The 27,060-nt window shown below is 35.6% G+C and overlaps 1 protein-coding gene across 7 annotated transcripts in view; it reads right to left on the reverse strand.

Moving 5' to 3' along the window:
* LOC126470165 (cAMP-regulated phosphoprotein 21) overlaps positions 1-27,060 on the reverse strand; it is a 1,039,480-nt gene that overhangs the window by 84,895 nt on the left and 927,525 nt on the right. For all 7 annotated transcript variants that reach the window (XM_050097798.1, XM_050097794.1, XM_050097797.1 and 4 more), the window contains 4 exons: positions 15,444-15,563; positions 15,176-15,335; positions 12,458-12,936; positions 2,119-2,283 (listed from right to left, as the gene is read on the reverse strand). In XM_050097798.1, the coding sequence (XP_049953755.1) occupies positions 2,119-2,283; positions 12,458-12,936; positions 15,176-15,335; positions 15,444-15,563 (924 nt within the window). The remainder of the gene's footprint in view (positions 1-2,118; positions 2,284-12,457; positions 12,937-15,175; positions 15,336-15,443; positions 15,564-27,060) is intronic.

The raw sequence follows: 27,060 nt of genomic DNA on the forward strand, positions 1-27,060 counted from the left end.
AAGTTGTCCATTATTCTCCTTCTCCATAGTAAATTTAATCTTTGGGTTGATGCTATTTAAGTGTACCAGGAAATAATTCAAGTCTTCTTCCTCATGATTCCATATTACATAAGGTCTACAGGAAAGGTACACGTACTGATCGCTACCTCCATAAGAACTCAAACCACCACCCTAGGCAAAAGAGGGGGGTCATAATAACATTAGTGGATAGGGCCAATAATATTTGTGAACCAGGCTACTTACAAGAAGAACTAAATCATTTACGAATGGCCTTTGCGAAAAATGGTTATACGAAAAACGAGATTAACCGAGCACTTCACCTAAATAGAAAAATGCCTAAAAATAGGAGACAGCAACAACCATCAGCTGGAAAAGTATTTCTTCCATTCATCCATAATATCATGGATCGAATTGGAAAAGTACTAGCCAAGTTTCAGGTTGAGACCATTTTTAGACCTACTAAGAAAATTAGTGAATGCCTAAGATCAACAAAAGATGCTTGTCACCCCCTAGCCACCCCAGGGGTATATAAAATTCCGTGTAGTTATTGGCAGGGTTTACATAGGAACTACAAAAAGAAGCATCAATACACGGTTGACGGAGCACAAAAGAAACTGTCGCTTGAGACATGTCGACAAATCGGCAGTAGCGGAACATGTTTTTAAGGATGGAGATCATGAAATAAAATTTGGTGAAACAAGCATGCTAGTGAGGACGTTGCACTATTATACATGTATGTATAGAGAGGCAATTGAAATCCACAAACATCAATACAATTTTAATCATAAAGAAGAAGGATTAAAATTGGATAAGATATGGTGGTCGACGTTGCATCAATCACGTGACAATCGATTGCCTGCAATCGAGAGAACAGACGATAGCCAGAGATAGCTGCACATCAATGCCATGTGACGTGTGGTGGCGCCCCCTACAATCTCTATATAAGTGGCGGCCCCAGCTCCTAGCAGCCAGTCGTCGACTCACCTCGGAAGATGTTCTCCGTAGATGAGAACGAAACATCAGGGAGAAGAAGTTCTACAGATCGACCACGGCAACTTAGCCCGGAAGTGTTTACTACCTATCATAATCTCTGAGCAGAAGGCTTTCTTATTCTGTTATGTTCAGTTGTATACTCAGTTGACTCCACTCTCGGGATACTCATTATTTGTTTGGACTCAGCCTAGCTGTGGATATGAATTTTGTATGGAACTTATGATCAGTGTTCTCATTAAAGTGATTTGGTTATTCCATGTGTACTTATTTGTGTTGTTGCTGCACCAATACTGAGAAGGCAATGCCATTATAAAGAATGCTGCAAGAATGGTGCCACCATTTCTAGGAATTCAATATGGTAAACAGCTTATCACTGTTACTACAGATTAGAGGAAATATTTTTTCTTATGGTGTACACCATCATAAAAAGGTAAAAATAAACAGTCAAGGAATAAAAGTGTTCTAAGAAAATAACAAAAACTCAATTATAAAATTTCTGTATAACTGATAGATTATTAACACTAAAATCATTTTTGGTGCCTGTTGATCAAATTATTCATTGTGAAATAAAAATGGCATGTTTCTTTATCTCATATGTCCCATTTCAATAATAATATAAAATTATGCTTACAGACAATGCTTTTCTCCATACCAAGACTATTAATATGAGGAAAAAAACGAATTCTACTTCTACATCACTAATACTGAGCAGTGACATGTCACCTTAAAGATAATAAAGTATCACTGATTGCTATACTACAGGTATCTCTACTTTGTAATTTGTTTTACTTGCTAAATTAGAAAAATTAAGAGTGAAATGTGAAACAAGCTTCCAGTGAAGGCAATTAGATGTTCCACATTCAAAAGCAGCCTTCTTCCAACATGGACAATATGATTATTTCTGTATAAAGAAAAATATCAGCTAGAAGGAAAAATAACTATTCAAATTTTTTTGTGTTGTATGGGGCACCTGAAAAAAATTTATGAGCAAACTTCCATTATACTTTAATTTGCATTTGTCTTAAGAAACATTTTAGAGAGGAAATAATATTTTACTTTCTTTTCCAGTTAGGGTTACAGAAGTCCTTTACATTGGACAAATGACACAAACAATTATAAACATACCTGAAAGGGACCAGGTAACTGCTGCTGCCAATAAGAATTTGGTGCTTGATAGGTGTGGCCATGTGTTGCCAATGGAGCCTGCTGTGTTGAATCACCATTTGGTCTTTGATCTGATAAACTTAAACCCAGCATTCCAGGGTGAAGCTCAGTGACTGGGCCTCCATCCTAATAAATTGTTATTTATTGGTAATAACAAAAAGATGGAAAAATATTTTACAGGTTTTACAAGTAGATGATTTGAAATCTGTAACATTTCTGTTAGGTGATATGCTATTAAAGGTTGACAATACACTATCACTAATTTTTGTAACAAAAGGTTTCTATCTTGATTACAATAACCTTAATATACAGCAGTTCAATTGCTGCTGACAATGGTAAAGTACTGACGAGACCCTGCATCTCTACACCTGATATCTATAATCAATGTTACATGGTATGTATGGAGAAATAAATGGCACTAAGTATATATGTAACCATGATTACAATAAATCACCAGTAAGGTGACCTGATTCTGACCCATTTAACTGACTGCTCATTTGATCAGTGGATCCTCATTGGCAACACTTTAGGTCACAATTCAACACATATTACAGGTAGTTATACCATATAAATAGTAGGAATAATTTTAGGGGACATCATAATTTATCCTTAATGATCAGAATTTCTTCATATTCTCAGTACTCTCAAGGGCATCCATTATCTGACTGAAGTTCTAAATGTCAAAATTGTATCCCTTCTTCAGAAGGCTTGCTGACATTGCATTGATGGAAATCATCATGGAAGTAGGTGATACGTAGAAAGTCTACACCTTCTCCACAACTTAGCAGAACTTAATAGGTAACAATTCCTCCTTGGCCTATCCATTTGTCACATTCAAGTGACAAATAATATTTGTGATCCCTCAGTGGCTGATCTGACAAAGTTATCCCACAGTAGTTACCAGTCACTCAACTTTAATCTTGGGTTGAGGCCACCAAGTATACAACATTTCAAATTTCTTGAGTTGAGAATTTGTACACAATATTGTAATGGCTGATCTAGCAATTTTTAGTGTATTATGTGTGAGTGCTGTAAGGTACTGTCAGTTTTGTATCCCCATTGCTAACTGAGTTTTCCTCATGGCACTTGTTACAGTTTTGAGTGTACATTTGTTTTCCTATATCCATGCGATCTTATCAGGAAACACACTTCTCTGCAGCGTCCCAGCCTTGACTTATGTGCTTAATGATAAGATGCAAATAAACTGAGTACTGTGTGTCAGGACTTGTTTATTTTGAAAACTTTGCCCCTTTTAAAAGGTTTCCTGACAGCCTTCTTTTTAAGTTGCAATGCATACAATAATACTGGTCTTCTTGTATCTCATTTCATGATTATATTATACTCACTGTATGTTGAGAGCTGGTTTGCTTGGCTGTTTGGGTCAAGAATGCCATTGATGTTCTTTGTAACTCTCATAGGCTGTTCCAATAATCTCTCTCATATATGACATGCCACATCACCAAGTAATGTGCCGTACAGACAGTCTGGAGATTTATGCAACATAGCATGGGCAATGGACCCTTGGTCCTCCTTTTTATTTCCTAGTTCGGTGTCTCCCACAGGTGTTCCAGTTCAGTGTCTCCTACAGGCGTTGTTTATTTTGGCTGCATTGCCTGCTCTGCAAATTTATTTTAGTACACTTTAGTTTTGGAACCCTTTTTTTAGGTTTTGTTCTTCAGTGTCGCACTCATTATCTGTTTTGTTCACATTCTATGAACCATAGCTCTCAGCAGAATATTTATTTGTGATAAATGGTGATGGCAGAAGTCATGGAGATATGAGTTTTTTATGTATTGATTTTCTATAGTTAATGATTCTGTCCTCTTTTCTCTCAACTAATACACCAAGGAAACATATCTGGAAATTATTTCAAATTACCACTGAGAACTTTTAGGTCCTTCAAGAGATCATGAAAATGAACCAATTAAAGGTTGGTCACAATGGGTGACAGTGGGTTACCAATCATCAAAACATCAGTTTGTTCATAATATGTTTTGTGAATCCATAAGGAATTTAGTATGGTACACAGAGAAGGCATTCCTCTAAAGTTAATAGTTAGCAACATTGGTGCACTTTTGCATCAGCTGACAAGACAGATTGTACTGTAATATTTTAAAAAGGTTAATAAAAAATCCAAAACTATGTACATAATATCTACAATTGATAACTCAAATAACAAATCAAAAACCATCTGGCAAATTATAAAAAGGGAGAGTGGTAAAAAAGTAGAGTACATGACTGACATAGAATTAATCCAGGATGCAAATACTGTAAAAAATACTGAGGAAGTTGCTAATATCTTCAGTAAACCTTTTTTAACAGTTGCTGAAAAAATTGTCTGTGAAGGCTCAGTAAGTGATGTGATAGCCCTTCTGCATAAAGCTAACAATGCCACAGTTTTACAGATGCAGATAACCCTCATAACAATTAGTAAGATCAACAGGACAATCAGAGAGATGAAATCAAAAAACTCTTGTCAGGCTGATGATATTTCAACTAAGATACTTCAGCACTGTCATGGCTACATAAATGTAGTCTTGTGTCACATTTTTAATGAATCCCTAAAACAAGGTATTGATCCACTTAAATGAAAATATGCCTGTGTGAAACCAATTTTCAAGAAAGATGTAACAAGGTACTGTCCAATATCCATGCTAACAAGATTTTCAAAGGCCCTTGAGAAACTGGTATTCAGGGGGATTGTTAATCACCTGTACAGCCATAACATTCTCAATCAGTGTCAGTTTGGTTTCTGGCAAGGCCTATCAATTGATGATGCTATTTTCTCTTTCACTGAATCTTGAATTCTTGAATTTCTGATCAGAAAATTGGCACCAATTGGAATCTTATGTGATCTATCCAAGGCTTTTGACTGTGTCAACCATGACATTCTGCTAAATAAAGCAGATTACTATGGTTTAAGTGGAATAATGGGGACAGGGATTAAATTCTTCCTTACAGATAAGAAACAAAGGGTAATAATTACTGACAGTAGTGGAATCCCAACTTTACCCGAGTGGGGCACAGTCAGCACTAGGAGTGCCTCTAGGCTCAGTATTGGGACCCTTACTGTTTCTTATATTTATAAATGACCTCCCACACTGCACCACATAAGTGAGCAAGTTCACCCTATTCGCTGACAGTACTTCTCTTCTAGTTGGTAAAGCAACAGGGAACAATGGGGTGACATGTGCGAACAATGCATTTGACAACATTCTGAAATGGTTTAACAGTAATGGACTCTCTCTGAATATAAAAATTACTCATTATGCACAGTTTCATATAGCACATAAAGAACCAGGGGATATAAATATAGAAGGTAATGGACAACAAATAAAGCAAGTCGACTCAGCTAAGTTTCTGGGTGTGTAGACAGATTGCAAACTGAATTGGTCCAACCATATTCTAAATATAGAAAAAACGTTACATTCTGCAACATTTACCTTACTCATAATTGCATCAGCCACACATAAGGATTCCATAAGAGCTGCTTATGTTGGATATTTCCATGCCCTTGGCAAAAAAAGTTTTTATTGATCAGAAGAGAGCTATATGCATCATGAGTGGTATGCAACCAAAGCACTCATGCAGGAATCTGTTTAGGAAACTGCAGGTATTTACAATGATATCTCAGCACACATACTCTCTTGTATTTTTCATTAATAAAAACCACTCTCTCTGCAAAACCAATAGGGAATATCATGGTCACAACACAAGGTCAAAAGAGGACATTCATTGCAACCAGTCAAACTGTACCATTGTACCGAAAGGAGTAAATTATAAGGCATCAAAATTTACAATGATCTACCCAGTGTCATGAGAGGTCTTGCTCCTGAAACACCAAAGGTCAAGAGCAAACTGAAGGAATATCTAATACAAAAGTCATTCTATTCAATTAGTGAATTTTATAGTGCATGGGAGCAAGTTTTTATTGTACAACTGAGTTAGCCATTCAATGTTAGCATAAATGTTAACTATTTGTTGCTGTAGTGTTACATTGTTGCTCAGATAGTTTGATATTGTCAGTTTGAGTATGTACTCATGAGTATTAATTCTGATGTAAGTAATATGTTTTTATTTCTTCTAGTGTTACATGTTGTTACTATGAGTCTTGTCATGAATTAACCATATTACCTGCTGCTGCATTGTTAACATTGTAAAAATACTGACTCGTTCCATATCCTTGCAACTACTTGCAATCAGGATCAACAGAATATGCAATAAAATAAAATAATAATAATAAAATAAGACATGTGAGCACATTCTCAGCAAATTTATGAGGGCAGAGGGAACATCACATTCACAACTCTTATGAATTTATACACTGTCTCTGTCAACTGCAGCTCCAAGGTAAGTATATTATGATAAGTTTTTATGTGATACCTCTCTTTGTGGTAGTCCCACTTTTAGAATTCTTGGAATGAACTGGCAAAAAGTTCTATCATTGTTTTACTGAACTCTTCAGCTATGTTCTCACATTTAACTGTTATCAGTTTGATCCAAAATTTTATGAAGAACCTAAATTGTTGGCACTGGGTAGCACATTACCGAACCTATAAATGGAAAGTTTTGTGGAAACAGCTCTAGGATATGGTAAGTTAAACCCAACATGATTTTATTGAAACATAGATGATATATTTTTGATACTGCCACATGGAATAGGAAAACCTTACAAGCTCTTGTAAAACCTATAAACCATATCCATCCTAATATAGAGTTCACAATGGAACATGGAAAAGAGGCCCAGTAATATTTCCTCAGTATATTAGTTAAGAGACCAGTGGATGGATCCCTTGTCAGTGATGTGTATAAAAAATTCATATAAATATACCTGTAAGGCTGCACCTTCAGTTTTCACCATCTATCGAAAAGAAATGCCATGCTATTGTCTGTGGGCCATAGACCTCACACTCTGTCTGGACAGGAAAGCCTTACCAAAGAACTACAGCAACAATTAACAGTGCCCCAAATTAACAGGTACTCAGAGTGACAGATAGTGCAGTCACTGCAGATAAAATCAACAATATCTCTCAAAGAGATCAAGAATGAGAAAGAAAAAGATAAACTAAGCTTCACTTATTTGCCCTATGAATGCCCGGTCCCCAAGGAAATTGGCAGACTCTTACTGAAACACAACATCCAATGCATGTCAGTCTAACTAATGATAGTAAATTGACTGTTTCATATTGTTAAAAATGATCTAAGTCTCTGAAAACTGAGTGTATACAACATTCTGTGTTAGTTCTGAATGTCATATTTGGATACATAATTGTAATAGCTGTGGAGAACTGTCAGGAATATCAGCAATGTACTCACCTAAAACAAGAGCCAAGCAAATTAACTCTTACCACACCGTGACTGGGATATAGTTATGAAATTAGACAAAAAATGGCCAGTACCCTGGCCTATGAAAACAAGGATATTTCAAAACCTAATCAACAAGGAACAGGATTCAGTTCAAGCATGGATTAGGGCCAGGTAATAAATTTATTGAGATCCTAGCAATCATCTGTCAGAGCTGGAGAATACTACGGAGATGCATGTGACATACAATAATAGCTTGGGCACAGGAAAAAAAAAAAAGCATGTCAGAGGCAGAGTAAGCACTCAAATTTGTATTCAATTATAAACAGGAATGCAACACCAATAATGTTTAAAAGTCGCATTAGAATCTCAAAAACAATCACACACAAGACAGCTGTTTAGAGCACTTTAAGATCATAACATTACTCCATTCTGTGAAAGAATATCTCTGATGGTCTGCAGTACTGTTGCTAACTCTCAACCACAAACTGCAAAATGCTGCCAGCGCTACAGAAGATAAGAAAATTCCAGTTACACACACACACACACACACACACACACACACACACACACACAGGTGAGGACCTTTCCTTCCTTTTTTGGGGGTGACAGAAACATCAAGATCATAGTGATTGGAAAGACATTCACATGCACCATCCAAATTTCATGATAATGAATGTTCATTCAGCAACTGATTGAGTAACTATTGTAACTGGCATTGTTTATTCTCTTAAGTCCTTTTATTTATTCAATCTCTTGATCTTATTTCATGCATGGTTAATTATTTTCTTCCATGTATCTAGAAATATTCAAGTAACAGTCTCATTCAGGTATATTCCTGTGACTTTGAACTTCAGTATTTTTATTTCACTCCAAGGTTGCTGCTGCAGTTTGAGCCCAAACAAGTTCCATGGCAATGACATTGCAGAGGTATCTCGTAATATACATAAATTTCATATCACAGTGTATTGCTGGTGAATCAGTTCCATATTGCATTTTCTGCGGCTTGTCTCTTTCTACCAAATCTAAAATATCCACAGTTGTCACATTTCATTCAAACTCTATATTACTTTCTTTTCAGTAGACCAAAATTTCATCTTTTGTATGGGCGCAGTTGGTGTCCTATTTAGCTGTTATTTTTGCACTGGGCAAAAATGCCAAAACTTGCATATATCAGCAATCGAGTCATAAACTAGCCTATAAATACACTGCATGACAACAAAAGTGAAGCATCAAAAGGGGAGCAGGAAACAAAGTGAAACTTCATGGGTTGAGAGGGTATGTGACGTTGTTTCAGTGATAACAAGATTGAGTCAAATTTATCCTCTTGTCAGGGAATCTGGTCCACAACTGCTCTAAATGGTCCTTGATATCCTGGATACTGGCACTCAGACAGAGTTGATATCCCACCTGGTCTCACAAATGTTTTATCGGAGACGGATCATGTACATTCCTGGCAACAGGAGTATGTCAGCGTCATGCAGACAGTTCATAGAGACAAGTTACATGTGTGGGCAAGCATTGTCCTGTTGAGAAATGACACCATGATATCATTGTGTGAGAGCTAACACATGATTAAGCAGAATGTCCATGATGTACTGTTTTACCATAAGAGTTCCCCCAATCATTAGCAGCTGTGACCTGAAGTCACACCCAATGGTTCCTCACACCATGACACCAGGAGTAACACTGCTTTGCCTCTCCAAAACATTGGAAGAATGTAACATCTCCCCAGGTTACATTCAAACTGCACAGTTGGCCATGGGAATAATGGGTATTAGTATCAGCAATTGCATGCACGTTGTTGTTATCACCCACTTGTACGTGAAAATGTCATGGTACATGGCCTGAGCATATAGCTCTTGTGAAGGCATACTATGAGAGCAATGAGAGCCCAACTGTGGCTCAAAGGAAGTTGGCAAACCTGTATACAAACTTACAGAAAAAATCACAATACCAAGAAGGAGATGTGCAACATAAACATAATTTAGTAGATGTGTTTCTACAGCTTAAAGAAGAAAGCTATTCAAATTTAGCTGTAGTTGCATTAGAATGGCGCTAGAGGCACCACTATGTTTATGAAAATCAAGTTTGCTTCAATTACACACTGTACTGGTTGTGAGTGTTAGTTACCTCTGCAACTAGATGTAGTGAGTTGATGTTGGTCAAGAATGCCTTTAAGAAAATGAAGATACCATTATCAGAAGCTCAATGAGTTTGAGTGATGCCATGCAATAGGGCAACAAGACACTGGATGTCCCTTCCATGATATTGCAGAAAGACTTTGCAGGAATGTAGCCACTGTACATGACTGCTGGCAGCAGTGATCAGGGGAAGGAAAGGTCGCAAGATGACCAGCCTCCGAATGGCCACTTAGCACTACTGAGAGGGAAGATAATCATGTTTGGGATATGGCTGTGTCACATCATACTGCATCTGCAGCAGCAATGACAAAACAAGCTGTTAGAAATTGGTTATTTCTAGGACAGCTCTGAGTGAGATGCCCTCTAGCGTGCATTCCACTGACCCCAAACCACTTCAGTGGTGTGTCCAGTGAGACCTCATTGGAGGATGGAGTGGTGGTCTGTTGTGTTTCCTGATAAACACTGGTTCTGCCTTGGTGCCAGTGATGTCTGTGTATTGGGTAGAAGGAGGACAGGTGAGTGCCTGCAGTCAACCTGTCTGCCACCTAGACACACTGGACCTACACTTGAGGTTAAGGGTGGGGTGTGATTTCATAAGACAGTAGCAGCACTCTCGTGGTTACCCCACACATCATGAAAGCAAATCTGTATGTCAGTCATGATTTGACCTGTTATGCCGCCATTCATGAAAAGCACTCCAGGGGGTGTTATACAAAAGGTTAACACTCACCCACATGCCACTATTGTAAACCAACATGCTCTACATAGTGTCAACATGTTGCCTTGACCTGTTCAATCAACAAATCTGTCTCCAATCGAGCACATATGGGACTTTTTGGATGACAACTCCAGTGCCATCCATAACCACCACTAAACACCCCTGTATTAACCCATCAAATGCAACAGGCATGGAACTCCCATCCCATAAACTGACATCCAGCACCTGTACGAAACAATGCATGCACCTTTGTATGCTTGCATTCAACATTCTGGCAGTTACATTAATTTTAATGTAACAGCATTTCACATTTGCATTGTCTTTCTTTGCAGTTACATTAACCTGTGATCTTGCAACGTTAATCACATATATATGTTACCTAGACAAATGTATTCCCAAAATTTTGTTACTCTACATGAATTATTTCTTAATGGTTTTTTTTTTTTTTTTTTTTTTTTTTTTTGCATCAGGGCATGTTTTCTTAAAAGATGTAACATACTGGACTTTTCCAAAACTCTCCCAACAAATATGGATCTTCCATTTAACTTTCATATTACTCTTTATGTGAGTTCCTTTCATTTCACATCACTTTGTGGTATTATCCTTAGATACCTGAGAATGTGAGTGGCTCCAGAAATTTACCACTTATATTTTATTTGGATACTATGATGTCCTTTCTGTTGTTCATTGATCAACTACTAATACACTCCTGTAGACATGAATAACATTGACAAACAATATAATAATATTACAGTTCTACCTTACCGGTATATAAAAGTTGCACATATTGAGAATATCTGCATTATTATTTGATCACATGAAATGTTGCTTCCATTTCTGTTGAACAATGTACTAGGCTTTACCAGTCCCATGTGTGGGAAAATTCACCAAATGATCATGTGCTGAATGCCTTTAAGAATTCTACGAAGATGGAATCCTGTTTACCTGTGTTTTGTATTAGTGAGATATTGTTTGCAATAAAATTGAGTTATGTCTCACAAAAATGGCTTTTCCTGAACCTCCTTAATCCTTTGAGAGAAACTACTTTTCATTTAATAATATATAACATTCAGATTAATAATCCTGCAACAGACAGACAATTTGGGTAGTACATTGTATTTCTGTTCAATCATTCTTGCAGTATTGCTGTAAACAGGTTTAAATTGTGCTCTTTCTCAGTCATGTGAGAGAGTTAGCTGCACAAAAGATTGTTGGTAAATATAAGTTAGAAAATGGGCTAGTTCCATAACAAATCCAGTGTAATATATAATAGGAGCTCAATCAGTATCTCACCTGACTGTTTTGAGACGTTTCAAATATTTTTCTAGACCAGGATTGGTTATTTCAGAATTCAGAAACAACTGATCTGTGAGAGACACTATTAAAGGTTTTGATATATTCACTGACTCTGCATAAGACCAGGCCATTTTAAGATTTTTTAAATTATTTTTCACTAAGTTATGCCTAAGGAATTTGTTTTAGGCATCATACCTAACTTTTGTTATGGATGCATTAATTACCATTAAGTTTTCACTATCAGTTTCCCAGCATTCATTTTTGGAACAAGACTTATCAATCTTTGTTTTTACATTTCCATATGGTAGCATTACACTAAGATGGGTCTTTGGCCTACTTTACTTTCTCACTTCATGCAGATTTACACACAGCACATTTTGTAACATGCTTTATCTCCAACCACTAATCTTCTATATTTGCCAGACTTTCGTTAAACATCCTATATTCATCTGCTAAGTAGGGTATTAGTGATTATTTATCAGTCTATCAGACATCAATATCCTCCTGTCTGACTTGATAATTGTTTTACCTTTGATGATCATTGTCACTATACCACAGCAGTCGTAACCACTCTCACTCTGACGACACTGTCAGATGAATTGGTTTGGTGGCAGGAGGCCTAAAATGTTTCTGTTGTAAGATCATTTCTCCTTATTATTGTAATGTATGTGTAATTTTCCTAATTACACTATGCATAACATATTTTAGTCACTGTATGAACATACTGTAGATAGTATTATGAGAGTAATTGGACTTTAATGTGGATGCTTTGGCAGATAAATATTTCATCATTGTAAATTAGAGAAAACAGTAAAGGGCTTTAAATTAATATACTTACTAACAGCCTTGTATCATAAACTGCATTAACTCCTGAGGCACCTCCAGGAACTGGGATAGGATAACTAGTGTAAATCAATGGAGATGACTGCAAGGGACAAGGCGTCACATTTTGATTTGCTGCTGGAGTTCCATAGACTTCTCCTGGCTGCATTCCCACAGGCTGTAGAAATTGTGGTGTGTTGGGGAAGAATAGAGGCTGGTCAGGCTGCACTGTCACATACGGACATGGGCCGGAGTGACACACTGCCATGAACTGAGGTTGGGTTGATGTTGAAGTCTGAGATACAGACACAACATTTGATGGAGGTGTGGGGAGCTGCTGTTCAGTTGTAGTTGCTGTTGTTGCTGTAGTTGCTGTAGTTGCAGGACTATGATCTGCTGAAGATGTCTCGGGCAAGGATGGAGATGTAGCAGTTGTCCTAAGAACCGGTGAGGAATGCTTTGGTGGCTGCTCATTTTCTGTTGCACTGCTCTCAACTGTAATAGAAAGAATGTTTTATTACTAATGTATGTTATCATTAATGAGAATGATTTTCATAATACAAAATCATGACACTTTTTTCTAATTGTAGTTTTATGTACACAAAAACAATTTAAGATAGCAGTCTAAAATAGATAAATAGTGGCTTTTCTGTAGACATATAATTCTGGGCATTAAAATAATCTGTAGTTACTTATACACTGTTTATTAAGTGAATACGAAGCCCTCCCCCCCCCCCCCCCCCCCCCATTCCCTCCTCTAGTAGCATGTTGCATGGCATTTCATCCTGATGCAGGCAGTGACCCTTCTTGACATGGACTACAAAAGACTTTCAAGGTATTGGGGAGCTATCTAATCCATGATGGCATGATGGAGATTAGTTAAATATGACCCTAGGCATTTACATGTTGCTTGATGGAAGCTCAAATGTGCTCAGTAGAATTGTAGTTATGTTTACTGTGAGAGCTATGCAAGCAGCCACACCTTTGTGGAATGATCTTCACTAATTCCAACATAATTAGGAAGTGATGGTATGTGATATTCTCTTTATGAAAGTAAAGATGACTTGGAGGGTGCTGGATGTGAACTAATTAATAAACGTAATATGAGAGTAGGTTCTTGTATCATTCACTGTTGAGAGTTAAGCAAGTTGATTTCGCCTCCATGCAAACATCCTCACATGAGATAATTTCACAACTTGCCGAAACAGTCCCCTGTTGGTAAGTAGTTTGCATTCATGTATTTTTCACATACTCATACCCTGTCATTGATGTGTGTCAAAAACATATAGGGGAGAGTGTTGTTTTCTGATTGGTGTTTCAATCTAGTGACTGATTTTACAAACACATACAGGAACGTGAATATTGCTATAAGCAGTTTCCAGCAGTTTCTACAGTTTTTGTTGTTGTGATACATGAGGCTGTGTTTTGAGCAATGTTTGCATATATTATGAGCTCTACACATTTAAGTGCTGTGTATAATATATTAGGACTATCTTGAGGATATTGTTAAATTCTTCAGTTACAAAGTTTTATGGAAAGTAAAACTCTGTATATTTTTAAAGATAGTTAAATCATATGTGGACAGTTAAATCATTCTTTGTTAGTTGTTCACTGTCTTGTAACTTGAAACCAAATGTCTTTTTACCAAGGAACATGTGATATTTGCAAATGAACAGCATTTCTTTAATGTCTTAACAATTTTTCCTTTCTCAAAAAGAGAAATTAGTGTTAGTTGCCAATAACTACTATACGGTATCTAAATGTTTTTAACTTTCTGTTGATAATACTTCTTAATTTGATTTCATTTAGTGATTATTGGTATGTAGTAGAGTAAAAATGCAACACATAGACTATTAAACACAGTATTGACGAGATTTTCTTGACTTTTAAATTTGAATGGAATATGTGAACATTTGGAAAAACCCTTTCTGGAGTAATTTTTGTAATTTCAGAAAAAGACCGCAATGTACACAAAGTGAATGCTATCATTTAAATATGGAATAAGAAAGTATATTAAACTTCTATTACAGGGCAGGCTGTAGGCAAAAGTCTGAAAAATGTTCCAAGGTAGAGCAGATGTGGGACAGCTGCTTATCTGGTTCTTGATGTTATATCTGTTCACTGGTTGTTGTTGTTGTTGTTGTTGTTGTTGTTGCCCAATATTGAATGGCTGAGGGATTTGCGTGCCATGGTGTGATATGTTGATCTGCTGAAATGTCCATGTTGTTTGATGTTTACTCTGTCTTCCATTCAGTCTTTTCCATGGTAGCTAACTCTGGGATTGGAGGATTTCCATATATGGAGGTCTTAGTGGCACATTCTTGACTTGGTGGTATGACAAAACACTAGTAACCGCATGTCCATGGAAATGGAGTGTCCTATGTGTTAGGCATCCAGGATGTGGCCACAATGAAATGTGCTGTTGCATGTTTCTTACCAATTTTGCACTGTCAATCCAATAGCAAGCACAAGCCCTGATGACACCACAGTCTTGTGATGTAGTGAACTATTTCATTTATTACAATGACAAAAGTGCTCTCTCTCCCACACAGCAGCTGACACTAATTCAAGTACTCATGAGTGTATTCTTAGCTGACAGTGCACTGCATGTCTTTTAATTGCAGTTGCTTTTCATGAGTCAGTCCATATTTGTGCTGTACAAAACTTATGCTGTGAAATTTATGCCTCCATAACAATATTTTATTGCAAATCAACAAATGAAAAAGGTACATACGTTTCTTATCTGGGTCCTTGTCTGTTTGATTATCAGCTTCTGGTTCTGGTGAAGTTCCTCGGCTAAGTTTCACACTGTGGTCTTCTCTTACAACTTTTGGAGGATGTTGAGGATCAAATCGATAGAGAGACCCATCAGGGTTTGTGTATGCCTCAAGGGTCTGCAAAGGTAATACAATCAATTTCAATATATCAGTTTAATCTGAAGTAGAACTGTATTCAGTAATGAAAGTATGTTAATCAAAGACTGTACAATCATAATCACACACCTGATGATTTATTAGAATACTTCCTGGTGGAATGGATGACAAGTCACTGACTGCCCACATCACAGGCTCTGCATTTGGATCTTCTAGGACATTTTGCGGTTGTGGCGCAGGTGGTTCTGTCTAAACAAAATTCTAAATAAGTACTTTAATATTACTTTTAGGAAAAGCTTACTACAGCTGTAGATTGAGATTCAAAATGGTGTGCACTAATTCATCACTTTTAAATCATACAATAAACTTCATACTATACAATGCAGATTCAAAATACACAGTTAAAGGGAAACAAAACATGAGATTTGGTTCAATGACTTAGTGCCACTTATTGATAATATTAACAAACACTATTAGAAGTTGACTCTCTTCTCTGAGTTCCTTTCTTTTTTTTATTCAAACAAATCTGAGATGTGAATTGAGCACTCATTTTAATAGCTGCTTTTATTTATATTTGTTATTTTCTTGTGGTAAAGCTTTCACATGTTGCAAAACCAGGTGACTTTGAAAATAAAGTACAATGACTAAGAAAGGATGTCTGCATGTGTTATAAATGGACTAGCTACAAAAAAATGATGAGATCTGGAGCTCAAATAATTATCAAATATCCATTGTCTCTTGTTATCTTACAAAAATTCCAGTCTTAGTCTGAACCATGTCGGTCAGCACACAAAGAAAATTGTAAAAAATCTTTGAGTAGTTTCTAGACTTTTGAAAGAAACATCCAGATCATGAATTTACATAACACAGCCAGTATCTCATGGCAACAATGTATAATTAAAAAATTTGAATCTGAGTAATTATGAAATATGAGAATCCATAATTAAAGTAACAGCACAGCTGTAAACAGCAAAAATAAAATCATTTCTTTTAAGCAAATGAAATATCCTGCATGTATAATTTTAAGCAATTAATCTACTGTGTTTAATATTAGAAAAATGTTTGTTTGTGAGAAAATGCTGTCACATTACAGTAGGATAAACTATTCTACTCAAAGGTGAAATAACAATGGTAAGTACCCAAACTATATAATAATTTGCTCACTAAATTTAATTTAGTTTCTTTGAACTCTGTTTAGAACTCATAAATCTTATAAATAGTGCCTAGTATTCCCAAAAGGAACATACTGATTAATACAGAAAAATTTAATTTTATTGCATGGAACAGATGGCTGGTCAAATATACAGTCTCAAGACACCTATTGGTTGACATTTATATGGGGTGTGTCCACCCTTCATCTTTATGGTGGCTTGATCTCTGCTGGGAACACTATCAGTGAGGAGTCTGAATGTCAGTGGAGGTATGGCAGCCCATTCTTCCTCAAGATTCAAAACAAGAGAGAGTAGTGATATTGGACACAGGGGTCTGGAGTGAATTTGACATTCTAAATCATCCAAAAGGTGTTCCATTGGGTTCAGGTTGGGACACTGAGCAGGCCAGTTCATTGCAGGAGTGTTATTGCCCATTAACCATTGCCTCATGGATCCTGCTTTATGACCAGATTCATTATCATACTGATACAAGGAATCATCATAAGAGAACTTTTCCTGTACTATACACAGTCCACAATGGTGTTGAAAAATCTGTTAGACCATCCATTTTTTTTCACTGGCACTACACCTAATTACATTCACCAAACTCAAATTATTCCACCAAATTGTAATGGTGTACAGCATGATTCACCACTTCAAATAACTCATTTCCAGTCATCACCTGTCCATTGGTGTTGCTCTTTCCAACCACCCCAAGCACTGCTTAGGATTGACTATAGAAATATGTGGCTTATGAGATGCTGCTCAATGATCATACCCCATTGTATTTAACTCCTTATGCACAGTCATTGTGTTAGCTGGACTGCTGGTAGCACTTTGGAAATCACATGTGATCCTTCTGCTGATTTCATGTGATATTTTACAGCCACCCTCCACAATGCTCAATGGGCACTGCCTGTCAGTTCATGAGGTCTGTCTGGTCTTGGTTTAGCTGTGGTTGTCACTTTGCATTTCCACTTCACAATTACATCACCAACAGTCAACATTGGCAGTTTTAGAACGGTTCAAATGTTCATGTCTGCCTCATTTTATACTCATATGTCCAACTCTTGTGACATTTTGTGGTCAATTACACTTATAAAGGGGTGTGAAAATATTTTTAATCTGATAGTTTATAGGTTTCATGAGTGAACACCAGAATGTTGAGTGTAGAGATATTCACATTCGGAAATGAATTCAATGAGTTGCTACATTCATCAACTTGATGAATCTAATATGTGAGATTTTTTTAAAAAACTCACATGCCTGAAGGACACAGAGTAATTCAAATACTATCACTGCCCAACAACACTGACTTAGCACCAGAAAGTACTAGACCCTTGCAAGTCTAGGTACTCAGTACTTTGAAAGCAGTATTGGTAAAGAGCCAATCCTATTTACAAAAGTTACAAAATTCTGTCTAAAACTGACAGTGATCAAGAATTAGTACAAAAAACTTCTTTTATTAGAACACTTCCAACATCCTGTGCCACACTAAGTCAATAGTAGAGAGGTCTATCAGACAATAGCAGCTTCAGGATATAGTGAATAATGGCACCCCTTAGGAAATGATGAAAGCGACTTATTCACTGAAGTATCATTTTTCATAACCCCTATCATGAAGGACAGCTTTCAGGGATGTAGAATGAGTCAATTTATATGAATGGAAAGGCTCAGAATGTTCATTCTGTTTGCATTGCTGAGGTAGTAATTTGACATGTTTACAAGGTTGTAAAAGCAAAAAGTGGTGGTAAAGAGTGCAATAAGATGCAGATAGTAGAACACCTAACATCAAAGAATGCTTGTCACTTGAGTTCTGACCTCTTACTCAGTTCCTCCTCCTGACTGCAACACAGTGCTGGAAGAAGGAGCTTTGCTATTCAATTTTTGCTGAAACATGTAATTTGTGCTATTTTTTTATATTAATGACTGTGGATCGATCTGAATGAAATTATTTAAATTGTTTTTTGGTCCCAAGACAGACAGTAACTTCTTTGAGTTGTGCCGTAATGGTGAAAGCTACAATATCCTTTCAAATGCCTCAAGGAGGTAACACAGTTGATGATGTGAAATGCACATTAGGAAATTTTTCCTCCTTAATTATGTGACTCTTCATCCAATGAGGATGAACACAGCTACAAAGCATTCACACACACATATATCAGATAGCAATAAATTCTCTGCATATATGATAATTACAAACAATTACAAATCAACTGCAGAACAGTGCATAAAAAGTACCATGATTTGAAGAATTTCTAAGAAGCAATGGGAGCACATAACAGTATTGAGAAACTGGTTAAACCAGAAACTGACAGGAGTGAGATTTTTTTGGGTCAGTACTAATAATTTACTCAAAGGACTACCTATGAGAGGTGAGGATTGGTGTGCTTGTAGCAGTAGACAGGAAAATTAAATACACAGGGGTACAAATTGAGTCCAAATGCGAAACCGTTTTGGCAAAGTGACTATCAGTGGTAAAAAATGTAGATGAATCCTTCTATTAGCCATCTTAAGACTTCTCCATAAATGTAAATGAAAAAGTTGAGTTCACTAGTATGTATGTCTGCCAGTCATTCAGCATTTTAAACAGGTATGTTTCAGCATATTCTAAGCTTGTGTATTCTATGTATATGAAATTAGTACCTTTCATTATTTCATAATTCATGATTTAACAGATGTAGATTGATCAACGGTTTTATGTGATTTTCATTTTTCTGAGAAATCTGAAGATTGTGATGAACACAGACAGGCAGAGTTGCAAATAAAACTGATGGTTTTTTAGTTGGTGACCTGTTTTGGCCTGTGCCCATTCTCAACCCAGCTAATATCCATCCAAAATAGCAGTAAATAAAGTGTGTACATATATGTGTGGTCCCATACCCACTTTATTTAGTGCTAGTTTGGATGTAAATTGTACTTGGCAAACATTGATTGGTTTGAGAATGGGTGTAGCCTGAATCCAGTCACTCATTAAATAAACATTCATTTTACTTGCTACTCTGGCTGTCTCTTTTTGCATCACAATCTAAAATGAGTTGCTGTCCCACTATACTCAGCATGCTGGAGTCATACAAGTTCTTAAAATGGTCACTATGAACTGAAATGAATGGTGTAATGATAATTTTTGTGATAAATGACTGTAATTAAAGAAATGTGTTATAATAATTGGAAGAATTGGCAAAAGAGTGAGAAAACGGAAATTTTACAAGTAGCAGTTGAAATAAAAATTCCCACAGAATTATTCAGAATGAATTCTACAAAAATCATCACAATATTATGAAAAAGAATAGATTTCTACTTGACACATAGAGAAGATGTTGAGCTAAAGACAGGCACAACAAAAAGACTGCTATACATTTGAGCCTCTAGCAAAAAGGTCTTCTATGAACAGCCACAGACAGTAATCATATGTGTGTGAATTGTACTTGCATGAATGTGTGTGTGTTTTCTAATTAAAAAGAAGACCTTATGGGTAATAGCTCAAATGTACAGCAGTCTTTTTGTTATGCCTGTGTGCGATTCAGTGTCTCCTGTGTGGGGTGAGTAGTAATCTATCCTTTTTCTTTATATTGTCATAATTCTGTCCTGAATTTTCCATTATTTGATTTTTGGGAAACTTACTTAGAAAACCCAACCCAGGAGAAATATATAACACATCTGTAGGTGATAAAGAGGCATTGGTTTCAGTTATCACAATGCAATTGCAGTGTGGATGATCATCCAACTACAAAAGGGACTGTAGAAGCAAATATAAGAAATATTTATACTTGTGAGTGTAGCAGATATTTCTAGATAAGCAGATAGTTCTAGATAAATACATATGTTGCAGAATAACTGAAAATAGTAGGTATCCTCTTGGTATAAATATATTGTCAGGTAGTTTCTTAAATGTCTGTATGTATTAACTGAAGCCCAGTTGCTATTGGAGCAAATACATCAATACTTTAATCATTATGACAGAAAAGACTGGTGCAGAATCTTTTCCAAATATCTTCACATAATTTTGTCATAGATAGAACTCCTAGAGGTGCAAAACATTTGTGTGAATATACTTATTACTAAGATATGGACTGTGACAGACAATAGCAAAATGAGTGTCAAAATGTTTATTTCTACTTCCTAATGTTCCTTAAGAAAGGGAAAACAAGGAATGTTGCCATCATTCAATTAGTGTACCACTAGGATATAAAAGATACAGAATCCACTACAGACAATGTCGAAGGGCTGCTGAAATTGAAAATGACATATGCTCTAAAAGCGTTACTGTAATGTATAGCTGCCACAGATTTCACAGCAACCATAAATTGAGCATTAACATTCTGTCACACTGGCAGACACTGGGTGGTTTAAAATATACCTTCATTTTGTTTTTGTTCTTGCTCAGTTTTGGCTGTGAAGCCAATTTCAAATGCTCGTATAGTGTAAGCTATCAAAATGGACATACTTGGGTTGTAAAAAAGGAGTATTAAGGTTTATCATCCCTCTGGTGTTGGTGTCTTTAGAATTGTAGCACAAGTGTGGATTTGAAAAGGATCAAGCAGGAAACGAATCATGTCTTTTTAAAATGAGCCACCCCACCATTGGTCATAGGCAACTCAGTGAAGTAGTGGCAAACCTAAATCTGTATGGCTAGATTGGAATTTAAATCACCATCCTCCCACATGTGAGTTAGGTGAGAGGCAAAGCAATCATCAAAGCATATAAGGGTAAAAATGGGGGTGTTATCCAGACTTCATAATTGAAATAATTGAAGCCTTTACACCAAGTATATCAGAAACAGGAGTGAAGCAACATTTGACTTCAGAGAGCAGGAATATACTGGACTATGTAGAGTACATTTTTACCGTTATGTGGTTTGATGATTGCTTGGATTCTAATGCATGTATGTCAGTTTTGGTGGTCTAAATTTCACAAATATTTGCAAATGGCTCACAGACAAAAAATTGAGCTAATGATGAAATGAAAAGATACTTTACTCTATGCAGTGGCCGCTGGTGTGACAGAACATTATCATTTCATTCATATAAATTCCTAAAAATAATTTCACATTAATAAAATCTGAAAAATGAAAACTTTTATCACAATACAATTAAAGATATTTTCAAGACACAAACATTCCTATGTAATAAAGCTGATTTCTGAAATACCATTCTTGGAAAATAAGCTGTACGCAATGTAGATCCAAGTATTTTCAGTATACCTAATTAAAATATGTAAACATTCATTACTATTCTAATCATTTATTTTATTTTTATTTGTTTTATGTTTTAAACTGTTGTTTCACATTTTACATCCATGAATGGCTTTTTGTTGTTTCTTACTTTACTGTTTGCATACACATATTTTGCTAATTGAAAATAAAAAGTAACTCATTATTATGAAATAAAATATTTACAATATTGATAACCTGTAAGGAAATGCATAAAACCTGACTTTTTTACACCATACACATAAAATAACAAAATTTCATCACATAATATACACAACAAAGAAGACAATACAGAACAAAACTCAACAGAATTTCAAATTGTCACAGGTGATCCTCTAAATGTCTTGATTTGTATCAGGCATATTTCATTACATTTGTAAGCCTTGGTGAAGAGAACTGATTGTATGTTAGTGACTGCAGCTTGATTGTATTGTTTCTCGCATGGAGAATGACATCATAATCATTAAACAGGAGTAGATTTGTAAACTTTCTCACAAAGTTTTTCCAACTTTGAAAGCTGTACACATTACACAGCTGTACCTGTGCTGTCAAGTGCTTTGGGATCATTAAACTTTCCTTGTTCTCAGGTACGAAGCTCAAAACAGTTTTTTTCACATTGGCCACCCACCTTCTCATAGTTTTAAATGAAACTAGTGGTGAGCTTCGAGCAAGAATTAGAGAATCTGTTTTTGAAGCCCCAAATGTCCTTGTGACAGCTTTGAAATCTGGTTAAAAAAATGTCTGATCATGTCAAAAGCTATTTGAAAGATGTTTTCTTTCCCAGTGAGGGAGAAATATCTGTATAATTGTTAGGTTCTTGCAATGGTCAATATAAAAGAACCATTTAGAGCATCATATCTAGGGACAAGAAACTTGTTCATCTGGTGATCTCAAAGGGATCACAGCCCTTTGCACAGCCATGGGATATATACAGGTTCTGATGTTGGAAGAACTTTGTGAGAAGACTTTCAGATCTATTTCTGTTGAATGACTATAATGTCAATCTACACTTGAGAAACAATATAATCAAGTGGCAGCCATTAGTACATAACCATTTATCTTCACCAAGGTTTACCAATGTATTGGAAACAGCCTGATACATCTCAGGATATTCAGAAAATCACCCATGACAACTTGAAATCCTGCTGAATTTTGTTTTACATTGTCTTCCATGTCATATACATTACGTGAGGAAATTTCATTCATTTTATGTGCATGGCATAAAAAAAAACCTTATGTTATTTCTTTACAGATAGTCAATATTGTAATTGATGATGAAGTCTCCTCACGTTAATAGGTGAGTCAAGGCATTGCTCTGCAGCAACATTTCAGCAAGTTTCCTACTTGTCATCTGCATCCAAAGGTGGCAAGTAGGAAACTAGTTGAAACATATGTTATAATAATGAGTTAATTTCTATTTTCAATTAGCAAAATACATGTATATAAACAGTAAAGTAAGAAACATAAAAGCCATATATGTAAAATGTAAAACAACATTTTAAAACAAAACAAATATAAGTAAAATAAATGATTAGAATAGTAATGGATGTTTGCATATTTTAATGAGGTATGCTGAAAACTCTCAGATAGCACATTGTGTACAGCTTATTTTCCAGAAATAGTATTTAAGAAACCAGCTTCACTACACAAGGTTGTATGGATCTTAAAAGCTTATTTAATTTGCATTGTAACAAAGGTTTTCACTTTTGAAAATTAATTAACAATGGTGGGGAATTTTGCAAAATTTCAAATTATTATAAAAGTTGACTGAACAGTTTTCAAGAACATTTATTACATGCCAGTATAAATTTTTATAGAAAAACCTTTTTTATGTATCATCAATTCAAGGATATTCCCTCTAAACCTAAAAGGCTAAATTACCTTTCATGGTATGTTTTACTGCTTAAAAGTGAAATTGAACAAAAACAAAAAAATGCATATCCCACTATTTTGCACCTTCTACATACCTGTGAAGTTTCATCAAGATCGTTTATTGACACTTGGGAATGTTACTTTGCTAGCAAACTTTATTTTATCAGTGACTGCATATACTTGGTTTTACACAAAGAATTTGATCAGTTTTAGGTGATTTGTAAAACTCTATTAGCAAACTGCAATTTGTCTATGAAAGAAAACTATACTGTACTTAAAAATCTCACATAGCAGAAATAAAGCTAATATTTTGAAGAAGCTTACTTAGGAAATTTCTCATAATGATTGTATTAACTTTTTTTATTTTCTTCCACATCACACATGTAAAATATTCTCACTTAGAGACATACAAGTAACTGCTTTGCCCATTCCCAATATGTCAGTGGAAAATGAGTAAACCTTGATAATCACATAGTAGAATTACAATAAATAATATGAAGTCAGTGTTTTTTACAATTAATGTGAAATCTGAAGTTTTAGCAAATATCACAGCCTTTTGCATTTTCACTTATAAAACTGTTTTACATCTGAGAATTGCAGTTTATTGTTATTTGTAACTGATAGTTATGGTATGTTGAAATTGAATTTTGACTTTTTCCCCCTGAAGGCCGAGTCTCATTACAGTTCATTCCCCACATAGTAAACCCTGATGTGACATCAGACTGAAATACCATATTTTGAATGAATTATATTCCAACAATTTTAACTATGAACATCACATTTCCTGAAAATTTTACAAAACAAATCATACAGGAAATGACACAGTTTGTAGAGAACTTTAATTTGGTATACCGATTAAACTTCATACATTTGTTATCTGCAAGTATAAATAAGAAAACAATCAAATTCAGCACTTTAGTTTGCAAAAACATCAATGGCGTCAGTTCAGTTTGCTTCTATCAACCAATCACAGAAATGGATACATAATGTCATGCAAACATCACAAACATTACATTCAACAGATGGAATAATTTAAATCAGGCTGCATGAGTATTCTGTGGTTCCCATAGAGAGAGAACTTCAGACGTGTGCTGGCCATTACTATAGATTGTCACAAACATGGAGCTATGGTTAACTGCTTCTAAAGACTGCATTAGTAGCTGTTATTAAATGAACACAATTTATATTAACTGTCATGGTACTTTCCACTGTTTACTTACACAGAAGAGGGATGCAGATGAATATCTCACACAAGTGGCAAAAGCAGGTGGTATTCTGAAAACTTCTGCTGATTTTACAACTGTACCATTGAATAATATAGTTCATCTATTAATACAAACTTTTAAATTTTATGGGTGTTGTGATAACTGTTTGAAAATAACAATTACTATGATTATTTACCCAAAACAATTACTTCCTGGAAATCTAAGAGAGAGTAGTAAATCTAGAATTCTAATACTCAAATAATCAATGGGAGGACTATTTACACAATCTGAATTTAGTGAACTTTTGAATTTCTGAAGATTCTCAGTATCCTGTCCTCTGCTCACTGTGAATTTACTAAATACATGTATATTATGAAAAGGGCATTATTCTGTAACGCATCAAGAATACAGACTCAATACAGAAATTATGGTTTTTTGCATTGTATTGTAGTCACAGGTATAATTATTTATTTTACTATGATTAATTATTTGCACATAAACAGCACAATAATAAGTTAAACATATTATGGTGTGTATATGTGGATTAGTAATTGTTCTCAGTGAGTAACTAAAAATACGGCGATCTGTTGAAAGAACAGTGACATATTGTGCTTTGAAACTAACTAGTGCACAATGGGCGTGACCAGTTCGGAAAATTTGAATACTATTTATGAAATAAGTGAGGAAGCGTGGAATAAACCGTGTCCCTGTAACAAAACAGCAAGAAAAGGTGTGTGTTGTGTAAAGTGTAACAGGAAATTCCAGTACTCATGTGTAAATTCAACGAATAGAGTGAAAAGCTGGAAATGCATTGATTGTTTTTGTACTGACGGTGACGATATGGACAAAATCAAAACAGACCCGTTAAAAACGTGTGTGTGCGAAAAGTTACAGAATGAACTCAGAATAGTAAGAAAGGAACTTAAGTATTCAAAAACAATTATATGTTTGCTAACAAACGAACTACAGAAGCGAGAATCAGGCAAGATAGAAATGTGCAAAAACTACAGATTTGATGCACCCAACATAAATCACGATTCACAACACAGTGTGCATACCACAACACAGAATGCAGTTCAAAAAGGAAATCAATCTATGGGTGCAGCAATGAAAATGAAAACCTTTGCTCCTGAGAGTCAGTAAGTGAATAGGAGACCCAAAATATTCATTGCCTCAGATGGTCATGGCAGAGACTGTGCAAGAAACATTTTAAACTTAGCTTCAAATAAATATGACGTTGAAGGGGAGGTGATACCAGGTGCCCCCACTAGTGTAATACTAAAAAAATGCAATGACCTTCATAAGTTGACAAGTGAAGATTTTGCAGTTATCTGGGCAGGGGCTAATGATGTAGCAAAGAATGAAACCAAGTTGGCAATTCGTTCACTACATAAAGCCTTGTCAGCATTACAAAATACAAATACAAAGGTGATTGTAGTTGGTGTACCATATAGACATGAGCTGCCTGAATGGTCTTGTGTAAACCAAGAAATTTAATCTGCAAACAGAAAACTAAAAAAAATAGTGAAAGGCTTCCATAACACTTGTTTTATTGATACTCCTATTAACAAGGAGCTTTATACAGCACATGGACAACACATTCATGCAACTGGTAAAGAACTAATTGCCACAAGGATTTATGAATCAGTGGAAACAAACAGGAAAGTGTTCAAAACAGCAATAGAACTTAAATGGAAGTATACTGAAGCCTCAGATAAAGAATCAGTGAGAATTGTTACTGACTCAACTCCAGCACAAATAACAACAGAATCCTTAAAAGTGAACTCTGTTTGTGTGGAGAGGACAATTACTCAAGCAATAAACTTACCCAAGAGGACAGTGCAAAAGTTTGAAGAAGCAGCAAATGAGGTGGCAGCAAAGAAGGCACCATATAAGAAGAGAGACCTACTTGCAAAAAGAAGAACAGCAAGTCAAGCTCAAGGGATGAGAATACCAACACGTGGAGTACGGCAGTCAACCCAAAAAAAGAAACCACAACCGAGGGACCAGGATTTTTGGTGGGATCAGCAGTGGTTTCACAGACAAAAGCAGTTAACAAAGTGAGTCATCAAGTGGATGAACAGGTATGTGACCATCATAACACATATGATCACAGTGCATCAAGATTAAAGACATTAACGGAATCTACAACTTCAAATATAAAGTCAAATTGCTCTCAGAGGAATACAGATAGAGACAAACTACTTACTTTTCTACAAGTTAACATATGTTGCATTAGAAATAAAATTTTAGAATTAGAACATTTATGTAACACTGAGCATGTAGATGTTATATGTGTATCTGAG

Source organism: Schistocerca serialis, chromosome 3 (genome assembly GCF_023864345.2).
Source record: "Schistocerca serialis cubense isolate TAMUIC-IGC-003099 chromosome 3, iqSchSeri2.2, whole genome shotgun sequence".
In the NCBI taxonomy this organism is placed as follows: domain Eukaryota; kingdom Metazoa; phylum Arthropoda; class Insecta; order Orthoptera; family Acrididae; genus Schistocerca; species Schistocerca serialis.